The sequence below is a fragment of the Xylocopa sonorina genome, unplaced genomic scaffold (genome assembly GCF_050948175.1).
Source record: "Xylocopa sonorina isolate GNS202 unplaced genomic scaffold, iyXylSono1_principal scaffold0014, whole genome shotgun sequence".
Taxonomy (NCBI): Eukaryota; Metazoa; Arthropoda; class Insecta; order Hymenoptera; family Apidae; genus Xylocopa; species Xylocopa sonorina.
In genome coordinates, this window is record NW_027490090.1 from 2,315,692 (window position 1) to 2,335,491 (window position 19,800).

At 43.8% G+C, this 19,800-nt stretch overlaps 1 protein-coding gene across 1 annotated transcript; it reads right to left on the bottom strand.

The window, feature by feature from the left end:
• Nucleotides 1-16,899: 16,899 nt before the first annotated feature.
• LOC143431886 (glutamyl-tRNA(Gln) amidotransferase subunit A, mitochondrial-like) lies at nucleotides 16,900-18,590 on the bottom strand. Its single transcript, XM_076908862.1, has 2 exons — nucleotides 18,054-18,590; nucleotides 16,900-17,983 (listed from the first exon to the last, which is right to left on the bottom strand). Exons 1-2 carry the CDS (start codon nucleotides 18,580-18,582, stop codon nucleotides 16,953-16,955), a joined length of 1,560 nt encoding a protein of 519 aa, XP_076764977.1. The 5' UTR covers nucleotides 18,583-18,590; the 3' UTR covers nucleotides 16,900-16,952.
• Nucleotides 18,591-19,800: the final 1,210 nt, after the last annotated feature.

Below are 19,800 nucleotides of genomic sequence, written 5' to 3' on the forward strand. Positions count from 1 at the left end.
CTTATCTCGAGTGGAGAGTGGCGAGAAAGCGCGCTGCCGGCGCGGATGATGCATTTCCGATAAGTCGATGAAATTCTGTACGAAAGCAGGGAGGTGGGGGGATTCGAATGGTCGAAAACGAAAGAGTGGTTATTTTCCATCATTAGCGCACACCCACCACCTTTCCTTAAAATGGAAAGGGACACCGATATTATTCTCAAAGGCTATCAGTGTGCATTGGAACGTGGCTCCTCTCTCCTCTTCGAGAGTAGCCTGGTGATCTCCAGATGGGCTCGTTAAGCATAGTCCACGGAAAACAAACTGGACCCCTCGTCTCCGTGGCGAACGCAACGCGGCCTCGAAGAGCAGCTGTCGTTGCACGGTAAAAACCGGGTGGCGAGCAATACGCGAGCGTTCCTGCGCATCTGCATAGGCCAAGAAGACTGGGCCTGTGCTCGCGTTCCTCCGCAAGACCATACGCGAACGACGTATCGACGCAACGGCAACAACATGGAAGGAACCTCGCCACGTATGAACAACACCGATCCGTTTAGCGAGACCTGACACGTTTCACGTACCCGCGCCCGACACCCTTGTCTGGCTAAAAGATAACAGGAGCTCGTGTACGCGCGATACGTCTAAGAACCGTATGACTCGAACGTGAGCCGAAGGCACTGGGTATTGTAAGACAGTTTGAAAAGTGAAATGCGATCGAACGAATGCGTCCAGCGATTCCACGCTGAATAGAAATCGTTAGAAATCGAATAGAAATCGCTGGTAAAAAAGATTTCTCCTCGTAGATAATTGGTTATTTGTCCAAATGAATCGTTCCGTATTGCGGAGGAAACGGGGAGGGAAATAAGATACCGGGAACATTCGATTCCTATTTCGTTAAATCCTTCTGGAAGAGATTAAGTGGAAAACCATGAGATTCGATTTGAAACTGAATAGAGAGAAGGGAAAAGAACGTGGAGGAAAACAGTTCTCGTTGCGGACGACGAGAAAGTAACGATATCCCAACGGAGTCGAAAGTAGTTAATTCTGATTCTCATAGAAACGCATCGTTAATTCTCATTCCGTCGATTCAAGGATCGGACAGAGTTGGATAAATTCGAGTGCGTAGGTACAGCGAATGGATTAATGCCGATATCGTTTTGGATAGGAGCAGGGAAACGTCGCGTCGAGAGGGAGGCCGCGGGGGGAAACTCGTTATTTATGAAGTCGGAAACGCCTGAAATCCGAAAGGTCCAGGTGAACCTACAGGCATCACCTGCTGCCTTCGGGGCCATCGTGAGCCCGATACGTAAGCCACGTGGGTCCCTTGTCCAAGATTCGTGAAAAACTGCCCCGAACCCTCGTTTCGGGCGTCGAACACCTGCACGCCGAAAATTGCTTGGCGAATATCACAACTGCTCGCGGAATGAAAAGATGCGATCGCTTTGCGCTCGCGAATGTCTTTGAAAAATTACTAGCTGCGCAAAAGCCAGTTCTGCGTAATTCTCGAAGAGAACTTCCTGGATATCAGATTTTCTACCAATATATTACACCAGACACCAACTCTCTTCTCGTATCACCTTACCTTTCTCCCTTTCTCTTTTTCTCATTGTCTCTCGCGGAGACGGCCTTTTGAAACGGCCTGTGTACGTACAGCACGAGTGGAAACGGGGTTAGGGGAGAATGCGCCTAAGTGCGCCAAGGGTGGGTCATGCGAAGAGAGGATCGAAGGGTGAAATCGGGCTTTCCTGAATTTCCCTAAGACTCGTTTAACCTCGTTCCTTCCGATGCAGAAGGAGAAACTGTGCGCGGAAGGATGGAGAACAATGGCGATAGACGAAGGAGCCACCACAAATCAAGCGCAAATCGATTATTTATTCCAACTTTATGTTCGCAACGTAAAACGACGGATTCGAAAGGACAGCTGAAAAATCGGATTCGTGGCTACGAACAGGTACGATCGCGCTTTCTTATTTTCTCGACCCGTTTTCCCAATCGTGACACAATCACCGTTGAATTTCCGGCAGTGCGCTCGTTTCGTTCGTGTTTCCGTGTCACCCTATAGTAAGCGACGAGGGTGGTTGGAAAATCGAGGGTAGAACAGGGTGACTAACTGCACGAGCATGAGAAGGGTGGCCAAGTGTACTTGCTACGAATACCAAGTGTCTCCGATACAGGGTGTCCCACTAGCAATACCGCGAACTCACCCCTTCTTCGCTAATATTTTTAATGCTCGCGTGTTTCGGTCTTCTCCTTGCAAGCTCGGTTTAAGAAAATCCCAATGCGCAAACCACGTAAGTTGCCGCGCATTTATTTCTCAGTTACGAATCACGATTGAACGTCCAACAATATGATTCTCAGGCAAGATCCATAAGGGGCGTATATATCAACGCTGCTGAATGGAGCCACGTAACACTCGGCACGTGACGAACACACTGCCCTTACAACCTACGCCATTCTACCTACCCTCTACCCTCGTCGACGGCTCCCTCCTCCTCGTTCGTCCCAGAAACTTATCAGTTTCCTCTCCAGTTCCGGATACCTTTCCGTTATTCTATTACCGCTCTACAGCTATGTTTGCGTTCGCATCGACGACGATGCGATACGGGACTTTTTAATAACGCTGATGGAAACGTACGTTGTCCCTGTCGTGCGCGATCGGAACAATTCTTAGCAATCCATTAGGTGTTGCAATTACGGGTAGCTGTTTGCGGTGAAACGAAACACCGATTATTTTCAAAACGAACGGAATATAGTCGATAGAGATACGTTCGTGTATAACTAATTAAAAATTAATCGATCGATATTCACGAATATTCATCATTTACAGCATGTCATTTCGCATTCTTCCCTTTGCGATCGGGTGAAATTGATTTATTAGACAGAAACTGATGAGCAACCTCGTTAATTCCTTCCGTTACTTTGCAAAAATCGACCTCACCGTTAACAACGTGACGCAACCGACAGTTTCATGACTCACCCCGCCACCCGTTTCCCATAGAAATTCTACTTTTCAAAACTGTGACGAATATTAGATTCCATTCTCATAAATTTCATTCAATCCTGAAACTGTAACGCGATAGAAACGCGGGAATTTCAATACTTTTTTACAGACACTGCGTGACGTCTTTGATATTTCAATTTTTGTACCGCGTACGTAAAAGGATGTCAATGACCGTTCGATATCTGGCTTGCTGGTTGCTTTCGAAACACCCTATATGCCAAGCTACCCCACCGTCAGATATTGATTTAGTATTACGAGAGAGAGAGAGAGAGAGAGAGAGAGAGAGGTTCTCCACTCTACGACAGAACCATTCTGTCGGTCTCGTTTCTCGCATTCAGCTGCCGCGTTCGTTGCTTTTTCGAAAACGAATTCGACAAAGCTTGCTACGATCACAATGGCACGTGTTCGCAGGCTTATTTCCGGACAACCGCTTTCGCCGTCCGTGTCCTTTCTATCTTTTTCTTCGCGTTCGTACCTAACATTCGTCTTGAACGTGCGTTCATTCTCGATTTCGCGCCTAACTATTTTTCTACCAGGATATGATGTAAATTGCACACGAAAGATTCTTTTTTCATTTACCGGTGGAAAGTGCCGCGACGTTACCGTCCTATCGAACGGAGGACCGTTCGAGCACCGTAAAATTTCATTCAATTTCTATTCGAGTACGTCGCAGCCATCGGGATACGTGTAACTCGAAGGAAGAACGTGGCAATAACGATAAAAATAATCGACAATGCGCGTATCTGTTCGGTCACGAAAACGACAGATCGCGCCATATCGCCAACTGATTCCACCCTTTGAAACAATGGACTTTTACCGCAAAGAAGAAAGAGCACATCGAGCCGGTTTCCAGACGAATTCGTCGGGAAACCATCGAGAACTTGCTCGATCGTGCCGGAGATTCAATTTACCAAAGGTATAATACCAAGATTGACGTTACATATGGCTGGTAACGAAAATATTTGGACAACGGCGTATGTTTGGATGATCCAGAGGGGAGACCAGGGCCAGTTTATTATTTCCTTCCAACTGTTATTCTATATAAAATCAATGTAATAAAAGAAACAATTTATTTAATATTGTCGCGCGTTCATTCAATCCTCTATGATTCCAAGCGATTCATTTCAAATTTAATCAGCAAATTTGCCAGTCTTCGAGCACAGAACCGATTAAAACCGATTCAAATGTCGTGTAAACGCGAAACGTCAGAGAAGCCAGAGTTCACCGATGAGCCATTTTAGGAATGCAATTTGTATTCGGCTTCGCATTTTGTTGACATATCGCGGACGTGTCTCGCATTTTTGTCTTTTTTCTTTTATCCTTCCAACTGAGAGAGCTTCGCGGTATGGATTTCCGCGCACGAACGCATTTTCATTTCAGCCGGTAATAGTGTCCGTGAATTTGATCACGCCTCTGTTGACTCAACACCATTATTTCCCTGGGCGATCTTTGCCTCGACTACGACGGCTCCCATCGACTAAAAGTAGAATCGAACAGCTCGCCAAGGATAATTGGAGGTGTTTCTTCTCCATGGAATTTATAAAATTGAAATCTCAAAATAAATTCGAATCCGAAACTTTTTCTAGCCATCGATGAAATCTGAAAATAGGAGGTAAACGTGAGCTCAGATTTATTTCCTAACACAAGTCATCTTCCTCCTGTATCATAAACGCATCTATTCGTGCAGCTTCGCAAGAGCGTCGAAAGAAAACTAGGGTAGCGAGTTCTGCGAAATAAAACGAAATTTGCAGTTGAGAAGCGGAAGAGAACGAAACGACTCGAGTGGCAATCACGTTTATTCCTTGGAACGCAAGAACAGAAGCAGATGGGAAAGGAAGATAATCCTTGGATAATCCTAATCGACGGATTACCACCTCTGGTGGCGCAAATCGTTTATTCAACTTTCCAGAAGATTTCAACGATGCTCCATAGTTCCATAATTTGCAATCCTTTAAATGCATTCATCAAATCTAATCCATTTCTCGATCAATCATTTCTGTTTCCCGATTAATGTAGCCGACGCAATGTTCCATCTAATATTCTTCTAAAATCTTTCTCGTTCGATCTAAATTGCTCCCCTCAGATTTTTACGAGCTGTCCAAGAGTATTTTCGTCGGTGTGCATTTAAGGGACTCCCTTTTCGAATCACTCTCGGTGAGAAAACAGGCGAGGCTTCAACCAAGTGGAAATCCAATAACAGATCAAAAATCGATTATTCGAGTTCCTCCGCCTGTTCCTCGCAGACACGCAGACATAGTCCTCTAAATTATTGCGACGAGTCAAGATGTTTCAGCGTCCAAAAATATTTCCAGGTTGCACGTCGAAACGAAACACGAAAATACCCGGGACGCGACGAGCGCGGCGAAATCCTCTTACATTTTTCAGCGCGACACGAGGCGAGGGTAGAATTAGTTAATTCGACCGGAAGACGAATCGTTTTGACACGCGACGAAACATTTCGAAAGCGGCGACTTTGGGATCCATATTACCACGATCCACGGGGGTTTATCTCCCACGCGAGGAACATATCGAAGACGAAGAAGCCGATTTATTAGCTACGGGACACCCGTTATTCTCCATCCGCGGTGTAACCAGGCCGAACGTCCGTTATCCGTCGTTCCAATTTTACTCCCGGTAGTTATCGATCGAAACCGGACTGCGCTTCGATCACCACCACGGATTCGCTTTATCTCCGCTTCCATTTAACTTTTCTTTCGATACGCGGGCATATTGCTGAAACTGGTTCGGCCAGACGATGTCGACAACCTTTATGACGAGCATTCGTGCTCGCGATTAGACACGAGTAATAGCGCTGCCCGGTTTAACCTGCGGACCTCTCAACGGACCGGTACCTTCAACCCTTGCGTCCAGTGAAAAAGAGAACTAATCCCGGTACCCTGGAACGGTACGAACAGCCGCGTTCTTTACCGGCACTTTTTCGTGAACCACGGATATCTGGCCGCAAGGGAGTTAATTGGGTTCACGGGCGAGTCGACGGATGAATATAATTCCGACACGTAGGGAGTACCGTTGCGGTTACCCGTTGCTCGTGTGCCCTACGGGAAACCGTTTCACGTTGTCATACTGTCCGAAGAAGAGGAAGAACGGGAGACCCCGGTGAGAGCAGGACAGGGGGAAAAAAATGAAAGGAGAGAAGCTCGGATGTGTCCTCTGGCATGCGTTTAACCCCCGAAAAAAAATTCCTCGTGAATCCACTCTTAGAGAACAAGGGACGCGGGGAACGGAGCGGGGGCATGAAAGGTAATACAAAAGGCTTGAGTACTGTTTACTCTAACGTGGGGATGGCACGAGGAGGAAGAGAGTCGCAGAGAATTCGACCGCGCGATAAAGGGATGACAAGGAAGCCTTGCTCAAGCGCCACGGCCCTGACTTCCACCCCTCTTTTACATTCCGCGAATGAAAGGCGTGTAAACGAATGAAAATGAGAGGAGAAGCGATGGACGGTTTCGGTATCGGATGGTTTCTCGCGTCTCTTCACTGGCGTTTGACTGGGGTGGTACTGCGAATCGAGTGGTTTTTACCGAGCGATCGATCAGTTCGGACGATTGGAAACGCACAAACGAAAATCGTTGCATCCAAATGTACTTGTTGCGAGACAAGTATGCGAGAGCTAGCGGATCAACTAAACACTTTGCATTACGAAATAGAAGATCGGATAGAAGCTACAGGTATACGTTTCTTCTCCGAGTAACGAAAGTCCGAGTGCTCGAGTTTAACGTGACGGAAACTACCGGTACAAGCCCGGGGTAAACTCGGAGCAACCACAGGGAGCTGTCTGCTGCAAACTATCAGAGGCTGTCCATCACCTAGATACATATTTGGAACAAAACTGATACGGAACCCGGCCGATATCGTGTTTTACCAAGTCCACAAATTGACCGGATCAAAGCAGAGCAGTCGTCCCAACTAATGCCAATCAATTACCACGTCCCGGTGAAATTCCTCCAAACATACCGGCCATTTGTTATTCGAGGCACAATTCCACCCTTGGACGAGTCGGTTAACCGCCGATATTGCATATCGGCGATCTCCCGTTCGCCGCGTATGTACGACCGCATTCGGAAAAGTAGAGACGGTTGAGTACAGAGGAACGAGGCTGACGATGGTGCTTTCGCTGGACACGCGCGCAAAGAGAAAAAAATAAAAGAGGCGCATACAAAACTATTCACACGTACTCATCTAGACCTGAACCACTACAACCAAGCTTCCCTCCGGCCAGCTCTGCGTGGCTGGTTCTGCATATTACATACAAGCAAACACCGGCACGCAACGGCGTCCACCATCGGACAAACGCGTGTCCATAAAGCGACTCCCACGTAAACGTTATTCCACATCTATACGCATCATGGGTGTGCACGGATGAACGTGAGAAGCTAAGGGAGGAACGGAGGCGAAACGGTCAGCAGTACGACGGGGGTAGACTGGCTCGCAACCAACCAGCCAGGTAGGGATAGTTCAGTTTAGCTTGAGCTCTTGGTTCGGGTTCGAGTCCCTCCAGCTGCACTACCACCATATCAGCCAGCACCACCGTTCCTACCATCGCCACAATCCTACTCCCGCAGGGGCGGAACTCGATAGACTACGGGGGATGGGGGTTACTCTGCTCGTGGATCAATACCATGGCGGGTTGCAGGGCGTACAGGGGTTGCTACGTGGTGTGGCACGCGCATACGCTGCTATTCCACCAGAGTAACGAGGACACCGATAACCGGTTGCCTGGTTAAGTAGAGAGAGGGAGAGAGAGAGAGAGAGAGAGAGAGAGAGAGAGAAAGGAGGACCGAGCAAGAGTGGAACTGTTGATTCGCTAGAAATACTGTTGGGTTTTAAAGCGATTTCGCTAGTTTATTAAGGACCGAGTGAATGGGGGTTACGCTCGCGTGCAGAACGAAACCACCTACGAAGTCGCTAGTGCCTGGCACTGCCACAATGCTATCGAAAACAGATTATGGGTTATGGTTCAACGCCGCTGATCTACGCTTTTTGACACTTTGCTAACTTTTCCGTTTTTGCTTCAATTCTGGAGACACGTATCTACGATATTTTCTTATAATATAATGTAATAACAACTGTACATTGAAAATGATCCATCACGGCCGCTTTTTCGAAAGTGGTAAAATAAATAAAAAGTGCCTGTCGACGTAAATTTCTGAAACATCGAGGCGTATTCTTGTTAGGGCGAGGCCAGGCCATTCAAAAGAACGTTCATGTGTAATGAGACATGTGCCCTTTAGCCAGGCAGGGCATAAAAAGAAGCGCGGCGTACCCTTGTCAGTATCAACAGACACGTCTTCCCTTTAAACGGGAACATTCTTCTTCTATTTACCTCAATTTTCCTTCTCGTGCTATATTCTACAATACTTCCGCAATTTTAATACACAACAAAAGTACGCCAACAAACGATGAAACATTAAATTCGATTTAGCCTATGCCTTTATTATTTGTATTCGTAAATGTAAATGCAATGCGAATGAGCTTGTTAGACGTACGTGCCATGATGTCTCAGGAACAATACGCATTCTATGGCAGACGCAATAACAAAGTTTGTTACAGTCCAACTCAAATTCCCTCCAACTCTAAAGTACATTACAAACAAAACAATAATAACAACCGTTCCCCATTGTTTATCAAACCGAAATAGTACCGCGACTTGTCGCGAAAGCAGACTCTTCAATTTGAGATCGATCGCACCTCTGCACGTTCCTGCTATTACAATACGAGCGATGATAAATACATTTAACTGTTAAAACGGTCAATAAAACAAGGTTTCTCGATCAAAGCTTGTCGATCGTCCCCCACTCGTTTCAATAAGTATTATGCACCCTTGGAATTTATAAGAATCTTCCTCTCAAACACCTTTCATTTCACCCTAGCTCCCTCCCTCGGTTGAAACACAGTCTCGTTCCTTACACCCACCGATTAAGCGTACGCACAACCTGAATATGTATATAACTAAAGTACACATCGAACCAATCAACAACTCCAACATGAAAGAACCATCCCCACTGCTCGCCCTTAAACAAAGGCGAACGCGAATAAGGCAGAAGGGAGAGAAAATATTAAAACTCGCGTCCGCCTCGACACGCCACGAGCACGATTCAGGTGGCCATAAAATCGTGGCCATACGATTACGGTTGTAGCTTCTTTCTCCGGTGCCGGGCTGATCCATGGGTATTAGCCCTAAGCCGCTTTACGACCGACCGACAGAGATGAACAGAATGGGGTAGGCAACGGGCGGGACAGAGGGCGAGCGCGATTCGACAGTAACGCGGTACCAAAAGGGGAACACCTCGAATGGAACAAGAAGGGAGGGTGAACGCCTGAAACGACCTGTAGGGTGCTGGTAGAATGGGGATCGCACGGTCCTCGGATACCTGTGGCTCCATACGACTATCGCAGCGATCCTTTTTTTTCCACTCCTCTCCCTTTGTCCACCCTCCCTTTTCCATTCCCTTTTATTCCTCATTCCACCCGCTACTCTTTTTACCTTTTCCCCGGCGTCATACCAGTCGACGCAAGCATTATCGTGGATATCGACCACAGATTCGGCTACTGATAACGAGTTTTCGTTGGCCCGGGGCACATGGAGGCCCACCCGACCATGCCACTCGCCATTTTTTCTTTTTTTCTTTTTATGATCTTTTCCTTTTAGCTTTTCAATTATTTAGGCATCTAACACTTATGGTTTCGTTTATTAAGAAATGTATATTCCAAATGAGAACTCGTTATAAAAGATGACAACCAAGAAGGGAAAATTTAGGCTCCGTTTTTGCGTCGAGCGTAGGCGAATGTATGATTTACGTGGGCTTTGTGCAAATTCTATGCGTACGCCGTCTATTAACGTCGATCCTTCTCAAGAAAGTAATTACTTCCTATTAAGTACTTAAATCTTAAGTCAATTTTCATAATCGTGATTCTCACGTGACCCAAATTTCGAGGTTCCAAAGTGAGTAGAAACAAATTACGATGTCGTCGAGTAAGAAGAGAAGAGTTACGCGAATCGGGAAATAAGAAAGAACCGAGTCTCGAACTGAATATTCACATAAGCACAAAGGCGTATCGTCTTACGTGGAACTCCCAAGTTTTAATCGAGCTAGATTACGCTTGTGTCAATCTGGGGGATGCTTGATGAAGAAACCTTTACGGAAAGTTGCACAGAAATTTCATTAAGCTCGCACTTTGTGAGAATTTATTTTATCGATACCCGTGGATGTAAAGTTATTTAAACTCTCGTAACAAAACGAAACAAATGAAAAAGCGAACGAGAAAGGGAAAGAATACTTTACATAAACTTACATGCGAATACTTTACATAAACCTTGTAGAAACTAATAAAGAAGAAACTATTTCGTTACATTTTCGTTACGTGTTTGTTACGTGTCAACGTAGATACGAAGAATCTTAATGCGCGAGAACCCTAACGAGGAAGAAACTCTGACGAATAAATCTGAAAGATAGTCCAAGTTAATGGGAAACTGGTACTAGTAGGTACACTATTTTCCAGCGAATCTTCGACCGACGAAGAAGACAGAATTCCTATCGTCGTTGAATTATTAATACGGTTCTGCGATGAGAACGAAAAGTTCCATAGCGGGACGTGTTCGTTATTCTTCTTCTCGGACTTGTGAAGTTTTAATGGTGACACAGTTGCATTCTTTCTCCGACATCCCGCTACGGACAAGTTCGATCGTGGAGAAAGCCACTGTATCGTGTGCATTTAACGATAGAATTATCGATCCTACCCTCATTAATTAGCTTTACGATACACGCAAAAATTCTATATTCTTTTCCCAGTTTTTTCATTTAATTCGTGAATCGACTGATTCAGTTTTTACTGTTTTACAGTTGAACAATCAGTTGATAAAGTCAGCGACGAAGCGACAGCGAGTCTAAAAACTCGAGGTCTCCTAAAAGAGCCGACAGACTCAATTATTCGCAATTTATGGCATCCTTCGCGAGCGACATCAATGCATAGCACTGTAAATGCGTGATGGAGAAAATAAAAAAATCCATCTAACTCATAAATAGTGAATAAATGAAGCAAACCCCAGAACTTGGTTGCGTTTCGACGTGAAATTACCATTCGCCAGACAGACGTACACCCACATATCTTGCGTGCGTGGAGCGGAAACGGATCAACGAGCAAGAAATTAATTACTTTTTTGCCGGCGACCACGAATCGACCCGCGTATTGGTTTACGGTCGCCGATCAAAAACCACCGAAAACGCGTCCCGTCCATCTCCCGGCTCGGTCAATGGAATTACAGCGTGTTCTATCCAGACACAAAAATCCACCATCCATCTTTCCCACGATTAAGTCAGCCCCGGGACGTGTTTCGATATGCGAGCACGCTACCAATAAACTTTAACCCCCCTCGTCGATCCAGCTTCCGTTTTACAATATCCGGCGGTTATTTCCAACATTGACAACCTTCTGTACGATGAATTTCATATAAATCTATCTTGAATAAAATCACGCGATCGGTATGTAGAAATTTAGGCTATAACATCCCAACCCCCTTTACGGGGAAATAATAAAAAGGCCACCTTGAACCGGCTTCCGTGGAGGGTATAATTAAAGGGATGGTGTATCTAGATAACGCTACAGGCTCGCTTCAGCATCATGCTTGTTCACTCGTTCGAGGTATATACTGGCACTCCTCTCGAGAGGGAGTGTTTTACACCCTTGGGACGTACGATCTATCAGCGTTGTTTCTGCCGGGCGTAATCGCGACCCTTCACCCCGTTCACTTCCGTTCTTAAAAAGTAAACGATTACGGCATACATGACACAATGGCATTTTATGCCTAAATCATGAGACACGACAGCAAGGATCGAATTCTGTACAAAAAAATATGAAAATCGATAGATTACTCGACACAAGTGGGAAACAGAGAACAGCAAAAGAACAGCTCGTATCAAAGCAAACAACTGGACGTTATAATTAACTGATTGCCCAAATTCGCAGCTACTAATGACTACGGTGTTCGCGAAACAAACGGGTCGAGCACGGTCCGATGCCCTTTTGATTTACAAGCCCACGCTTAACGCGCGATTACCGGACTGCACGAAACACCGACGAGGTATACGTTTACAACGATAGGAAAACAATTGGACACAATTCGAAGACTACTCGAGCGAGAGGAATCGAAATTACTCGCAGCGATAGAAGCCGCGAAAATCCCTTAGTCAAGAGCTCGATCGAGCGAAGTTACCAACGGGGAGGGTGGTTATTTTCGACGCACGCCGGCATAGACTCGATTTCAGGGGTTCGTTCGTGAAATGAACGCGATCCGTGTAAATGCGGTTCAAGGGGCAAAGGAACCGTTCAATCTGCTGGCAACCCAGTAATTATCGTAGCTCCATGTTAAAAAGGGTGGGACGGGATATATCGAGCGAGGGTGCACAAATTGTCGTTTATCGTTTATGGAATTTCGTTCATTTACATTACACGCGTATTACCTGTACTCTTAATCGATTAACGACGAAAAATGTCTCACTCCACTGCACCCCTTGCCAGAGTGGGTCGAAGAAAAGAAGATTTCGATTTTTTAATCCCACGGACCCGAGCAACCCCGTTAAGCCATTCGACTACCCCGATGACGAGAAAATATTTTCCCTGACGTGGTTTGTAAACACACCGATTCATGCCGGCCAAAATTAGCCCCGGTTTCTATCCGAGGGTAACTTTCAGAGAATCGTTGCCACGAGAGAGACGAGTCCAAAGTGAATCAATGGAAGTTGATTGGCCTGGTTGGCCTTCGACGAATCAGGGGTTGATCAATTACATGGTCCATCGTCTAACTACAGGCCACAATGACGCCCGTGATTTTCGACTTGAACGCGAGGGTGTACTCACGTGTGTGGGAGTCGGCTTTCAAACGATTGGTCCTTTACATCGCGAATATCTGTACGCTTTCGCGATAACCCACGCGCGTCGGCGGTCTACACCAATGGAATGCTAATTCGTTTTAAAACAAGAATTCGGTTCAAATAGAATGGATACTTCAGTCAATTACAGTTCGTTGCTGTATATCATTGAATTTCTCGGGATTCAATCTGCGTGGCCTTTCCACCACGTACGGATTCGCGATTCACCTGTTTCGAATGCCATCTTCTACCTCGACCCTCTTCGCTGTGTATAATAAGAAGAAAATGATGAAGATCGAACGATGTGACGACTTTATTTTTCCTTCGTTCGGACAACCTTCTTCCTATCTATACGAAGGTACGATATAATTTGCGATTACGACAAGACGGCAATCCATGCTCGAAACGCGATATAGCCGGAAGGAATTTTATGAGCGGATGGAATTGTATTTAGCGAACAAGTAATACTAGACTTGTGGTCTGAGCCGAAGATCGGTTGGTCCTAGCTCGGTTTTCACCAATCTCAAGATCTTGCTTAACAAATTTATAGTTTCCACGCTGACACTCCATCGTGACTATCGCGATACAGTATTGGCATTTCATATAAAACACCGCTTGGATCATTTTTTGAGACTTTCAAAAATACCGGGCATTATAATTCCATCTTTCCGGTTCTTGTTGCACAAAATCTCAGTAAAAATGTCGACATTCCGACAGGTCGTTGAGAAAATTGTCGAAAACACGATGTCGTCGTGGTACTTACCTACTCGCTAATTTGCAGAATACAGCTCACGACGATTACTTCTTCGGACGATTTCTCCGCGTGGTGCCGAGTTCACAACCGCGAAACGAGACACTGCGATTCACAACTACACTGCCCATCGATTTCAAAAGTGGTTTCTTCCTTCCTGAAAAAGAGATACATCGTCAGTTGTTACTATTAATTGTAAGGTCTATGCAAAGCCTGCAAAAATATCTCGAGTGACTAGTTTTGTAATTATTCGTAAAGTTCCTATAAAACAGAGACTCCTATGAACGATTGGAAATTTTTAACAGATTTTTTACGTATTAGTCTTAAAAGATACGTATTGGAAAAAGCACACGGTAAATCAATCGAAGAACACTCGAGAAACTGCTGCTCCAATTTCCTTTCTTTCTGCATCTGTAACTATCTCTCTCCTCCCTGCGACGGATGATCTCTTCCCACTGATGTGTACCAGTGTTACCTCGAGGAGGGTCGTTGCACTATTAACTCTGTACGTCTTAGTTTTGTCTAGATACCGAGCTCCTTGACCCTACTTTGCATCACGTGCCAAACCGAGTGGGATCAGGTACCATTTATCCACTCCAACCGGTTGGCGATACTGTAATTCAAACCGCTTCGAGGGCTGCCATTGTCAGCGAACAGAGAGGAGAGAGAGAGAGAGAGAGAGATTGGTGTAGCTCATGAAGTTGGCGTAAATACAAAACGCTGTTACACACTGTCGGAAGTTGGCAAAAATCGCGCGATCTTTGCAATTTATATTCTTGGTCAAAGTAAAGGACCGATATTGCAAAAATAAATCACCTTGCATGATTCTGGAATTCGCCAAGATTTTTACCGGGATACGCGAAAAGGGGATGAAAGATAGGGTGGCATTTATTCGGTCTACCCATTCGCAACGTCGTAATTCAAGCTGCTGAGTGGAGGGTGTCCATTGTAACCAGAGAAAGATATCAGTGACAGTGAGTTTAGGTAAGTACTTGGTCGCGAGACTCGTATCAAAAGGGCGTACCCGTTCCGAGCCACGACGATACGTATTGTCCGTAAACGTGCCTTTTGTATTCCAATTGAACCACGAATGGATCATCTGCGCCGCGGGAAACGTACATACGCGCATTCCGAGCGTTCCTTTCTCATTTTCCGAACGATACGAACGAATTTGTCGACTTTTACCGCGACGGGTAAACGGACCCAAAGAAAATGGTGATCGCGTACACGGCGATGCACGAGTAGGCGAGATGAGAACGTATAGATCCTTGGGAAAGTTTATAGCGATCATGATTAAAGATATTAAGGTCGAGCGTAAAGGCAACGCGATGTAACTTTCCCTCGAAACCTTATATTCTCATATGGCATGAAAGCCGATCAATAGCCTCAAAATAGAACGAATGAGTACACGCTTCATGTCGTACAAAGAGAAACAGAAAGAGAGTGGATGTGTGGAAAAGCAACATTTTCCGACCCTCCGTACACCCTAATATTGACGGAGCCCATTATTGGCTCCGTCGAGTCACGAATATACGAATGAAAACAAGGGTGCGCATCACGAGCTCTCGATATCTTGCTCAAAATTTTCGACGCTGTCCACACATTCAAACACTATTTTAGACTATTTTTAGATGAACAGAAATTACTCGTCAAAGTTACATGATTTAAAGTAATAATTGTAAAATCATTCGATACGGTACAATTACGGTGTTTCTATTGAACCTCTAAATTGTGCAATAAAATCTCTCGAAATATGAGCTGGTTCATTTCAGTAATTAGTATGTCCGCTGCATCATTGTGCACGCAGATATATAACTATTATATTGTTCTAATGCATCTTCTAGAATTCGAAACTTTACGTTCACGACACGTACGGTAGAGAGTATTGGCATTGAATTAGCGAAAGCAGAAAGTAAAATGAAAAAGATATGCAACGGTAATTGAACGTTATATGAAAATTAATAAAGCTTAATTGTATCTAACAGAGTGCAATGCGAGCAGATAATCAGAAAAAATATTTCAATAATTCAAATCTTACTAAACGTATCTCTTACGCTCAAATCTTTGTATTAATCATTATTAATCGAAGAATTGACCCGCGCCATCTTCAAAATACATTACACATTAGAAATCGTAAATAGTAAAACTCGCGTTTAATTATCTTGCTCGCTCGATTAGCATTATACAATCGAAATCATCTTTTACACCAATCAATAATTACACATAACAAATAAACAAATGTATTCGTCTGTTCGCTGAATATTTACCTCGAAATCTTTCACGTTCGACTGAAATACCCCCGGCTCTCGCACACACCTGTTTTAATTCCCAATCGTTCGTGTTCTGCGCAACAAAAACGCGCCTACACTATTCGACACGACAATTGCAAGAATACGGAAGCTCGATCTTCGACACTAATGGCACAGGAATATTTCTTTACGTACAAACTACGACACTGCCGATCGCGGCGCGAATTCGGCCGCGATTTAAACCGCGCCACTTCGGCATTGTTCCACGTACACGACACACCGAGTGTCGACACGTCGAGTAGCCGGCCGACGGATAACAAAAATAAAGAGAGATTAACTAACGTAGAAAACGAAGATGAACCAATTCAAGGAAATTCATGACCCGCGACATTGACGGTTCGAGGTCGTCGCGTCGACTGACTGAATTGTCGGCAGAGAGCGACACGACAGCCCTCGGCCGGGTCAACGCATGCGCTCTTTACACCCTGTGCCCAACCCTGTTTTCCAGAGACCACCCTTACGTTACCCTTACATTTTCAAATACCTATCCTCCAATTTTTCACTTCCCATTTCTTTGAATACATCGAAAAGCTTTTTAATGCAACCCGACATAATACCACGACTTCTTCATAGAAGAATGAATATAATATTCATTTCTCAAACATTTCCCAACAGCATCATTATCTAAGGGCTGCTCTCGATAACACCGCGATCGATTCGATTCGTATTAGAGCAGTATCAAATGATACGAACCCGAGCCTTTATTTTCTCTATCCGTACTCTGAATAATAAAATAAACTTACTATTTGAAATATTTCAGATCTTTGTTAATTCTCTCCGTCAAATCTCTCGGGGACAATAGGTTTCGAAATGTCAAAACATTGTCGTTGTTGCAGACTGTCTATGCTACTTAGTATCCTCGAAATACCTTAGGAACAATAATCACGATATGTAAACACGTGTAAACGAAAGTTAATTCTTCGATAAACAGTGGATAAACAGTTATTTATTGATTAAGTAAAGTAAAGTGAGACACGTTATGCGTGCGTTAAGTATAGAAAATCATATAACACCGATATATAAATATTTTATTCTAATAGAGACATATCTTTCAGTTCTAGTTTAGGAAATTGTACTCTTTGTTCGATCCATTTTGCTACAGTAAGGAGATTTTGCTCCTTGAAGGGAGGTGCCATAAGTTGTAAAGATAATGGTAAATTATATTTAGAAAGCTTAATTGGCACATTAATAGCTGGTATACCTGCCATATTAGCAGGTTGAGTACAATAATCTTGGATTGAACATTGCGTCTGATTATCCATAGAAATAAAATCATTGTACCTTGGAGCTTCTGTTAAAGTGGTAGGAGTGAGCAGAAGATCGATGTTATTATCCCATACAGCCTCGAAATCTTCCGAAATTAATCGCCTTATTTTCATTGCTTTAACATAATATTCTTCATAATTTTCTTCCAATAAAAAATAATTTCCAACTAATATACGTTCTTTAACTACTTTTCCAAATCCGTCGGCTCTAGTCTTTTTATACATCTCGTGTACGGAATTCCATTCTTCTGCCCTATAACCATATTGCATACCATCGTAGCAAGCAAGATTACTAGCAACATCGCAACGATTTAAAACTGCATAACATATTATAGAATAATTAGTATGCGGCAACGACACTATCGAAACTGATGCTCCAGCTTCTTCCAAATACTGAGAAACTCTATTCCAACATTCTTCCACTTCTGGACTCAAGTTTCTCTCTTTGTACTCTTTAGGTATTCCAATCCTAAGATTACTAATATCCGTTACGTTCGATGTATCGATTGGTACATATTCTTCTCGCGTACAAGTAGAATCCATTTCATCTGGACCAGCTATGCTATTTAAAATTAATACAGCATCGTCGACATTCCTTGTTAAAACGCCGGGTACGTCCATTGAATTTACAAGAGGAATAAGTCCGTAACGCGACACCAAGCCGTACGTAGGCTTCAATCCCACTAAACCGCAATAAGATGCTGGATTTCTAGTCGAACCTCCTGTGTCTGAACCTATCGCAGCATAGCAGCTACCACTAGCGACAGCTATAGCAGAACCGCCGCTGCTACCACCTGAAACATATAATAAAATGAACGAAAGAGATGTAACAAAAAAAAAGAAAAAATATTTAACAAAATCTACCAGTTATATGCCATGAATTTGCATCTACAGACTGCCCGGTAAGTTCTCCTTTACAACTGTTGCAAAAATAGAATTTTCTTAATACATCCGAATTCCATAAGTTTTTCGTTGGCCCATAATAAGAGTCAATAGTACCCGAACCCATAGCAAATTCATCGAGGTTAGTTTTGCCAATTAATATTGCTCCAGCATTCTTTAAACGTTGATACACGGTGGCATCGTAGGTGGGAACAAAATTTGAAAGCATTCTTGACCCGCATGTCGTTCGATGACCCTTTGTGCAATAATTATCTTTAATAGCAATGGGGATTCCATCGAGATCTCCCAGTGAACCACAATTTTTCAACCGTGAATCTGAATTTTCAGCATGTTCTTTCGCCGTTTCACCGGTAACGGTGATATAAGCATTTAAGGGTTTAATAGCTGCTACTACTTTAATAGCTGCTTTTGTAATATCTGAAGGCAGCACATTGCCGATGCTTATCCTTTCACTAACTTCTTTAATCGATGAAGTTAATAACTTATTCATTATTTTCAAGAAATAAGTATTTTAACCCGAATTATTACACGAAGCATGATATTACTGTTTGAAAACTACCCAGACAACACAGCAAATCACATAACACATCGAAAAGCACCAGCGTATCATCCGATGGCGTCCCCAGATTCTGCAACGCCACAGAGGTATCACCAGAATTACACGTATCGAAATGCACCAGAATATGCACGCCTGCCGAAGCCTTTCATTCATAAATATTGTTAGCAGCGACGTAGGGAAACATATTTCCATCCACATTATATATTTCAATAGTTTTATTTGTATTTTCTTGTATACTTGTCACTGATTTCATTGCAATTTTTTGTATATTTCCCGCTTTAGAGATAAGAGAGAGAAAGGTATATAAGAAAGCTATAAGAGAGAGAGCGGGACAGATGATGGAGACTCTGCTTTCGAACCCGTGGCGCCATCTCTGTGAAATGCGCTCAAACTGGTCGCACATAATTATCAACAGCGAAGTGAACCACTCGAGAATTAGCGCCGTCTCTTGGAGAGGCGCTGAAACCGGTCGGTCATTAGTTTCAGTACTATCCGGAAAGATGGCGCCAGCGGTTCTTGAGTAGTTCACTTCGCTGTCGATAACGCCGTGCGACCAGTTTGAGCACTTTTTACAGAGATGGCGCCACGGGTTCTAGAGTAGGATCACCATCATCTGTCCCGCTCTCTCTCTTATAGCTTTCTTATATATCTTTCTCTCTCTCTCTCTCTCTCTCTCTCTCTCTCTTACCTCCTAAAACGGTAAAATTAAGTATTTAAACTTCAATTGAGCGAAGAAAACCTTTTCAACTCTCTAAACGCATTATTGGCAAAACAATAGATATTCTTAATATTACATTGACGAACCTGCAAATGTTCGATTCGAAGTAAAAAAATTACAGCGAATCAATTATAATTTCCGAATGACCACGCGCGTACAGAAATTCCTACCGTAGATAAATGGAATACTACAAATAGAAGTCTGTATAAAAAGTTGTACGACTGACGGCAATCAATGGTCAAGTTAACCGGTATTTGAAACATAAACATACAGGAATATCCAACCGAAAAGAGCTAAAATCTATGAACTGTTGCTAATAACGTAGGATTTCAGCGTACTGCGAAAAGTAAGTATGTTCCCTTGTTATCATAAACGTTATCGATTTATAAATTGTATCGTAAGAAACTTTGTTAGTAAGTCGTTTATCAATT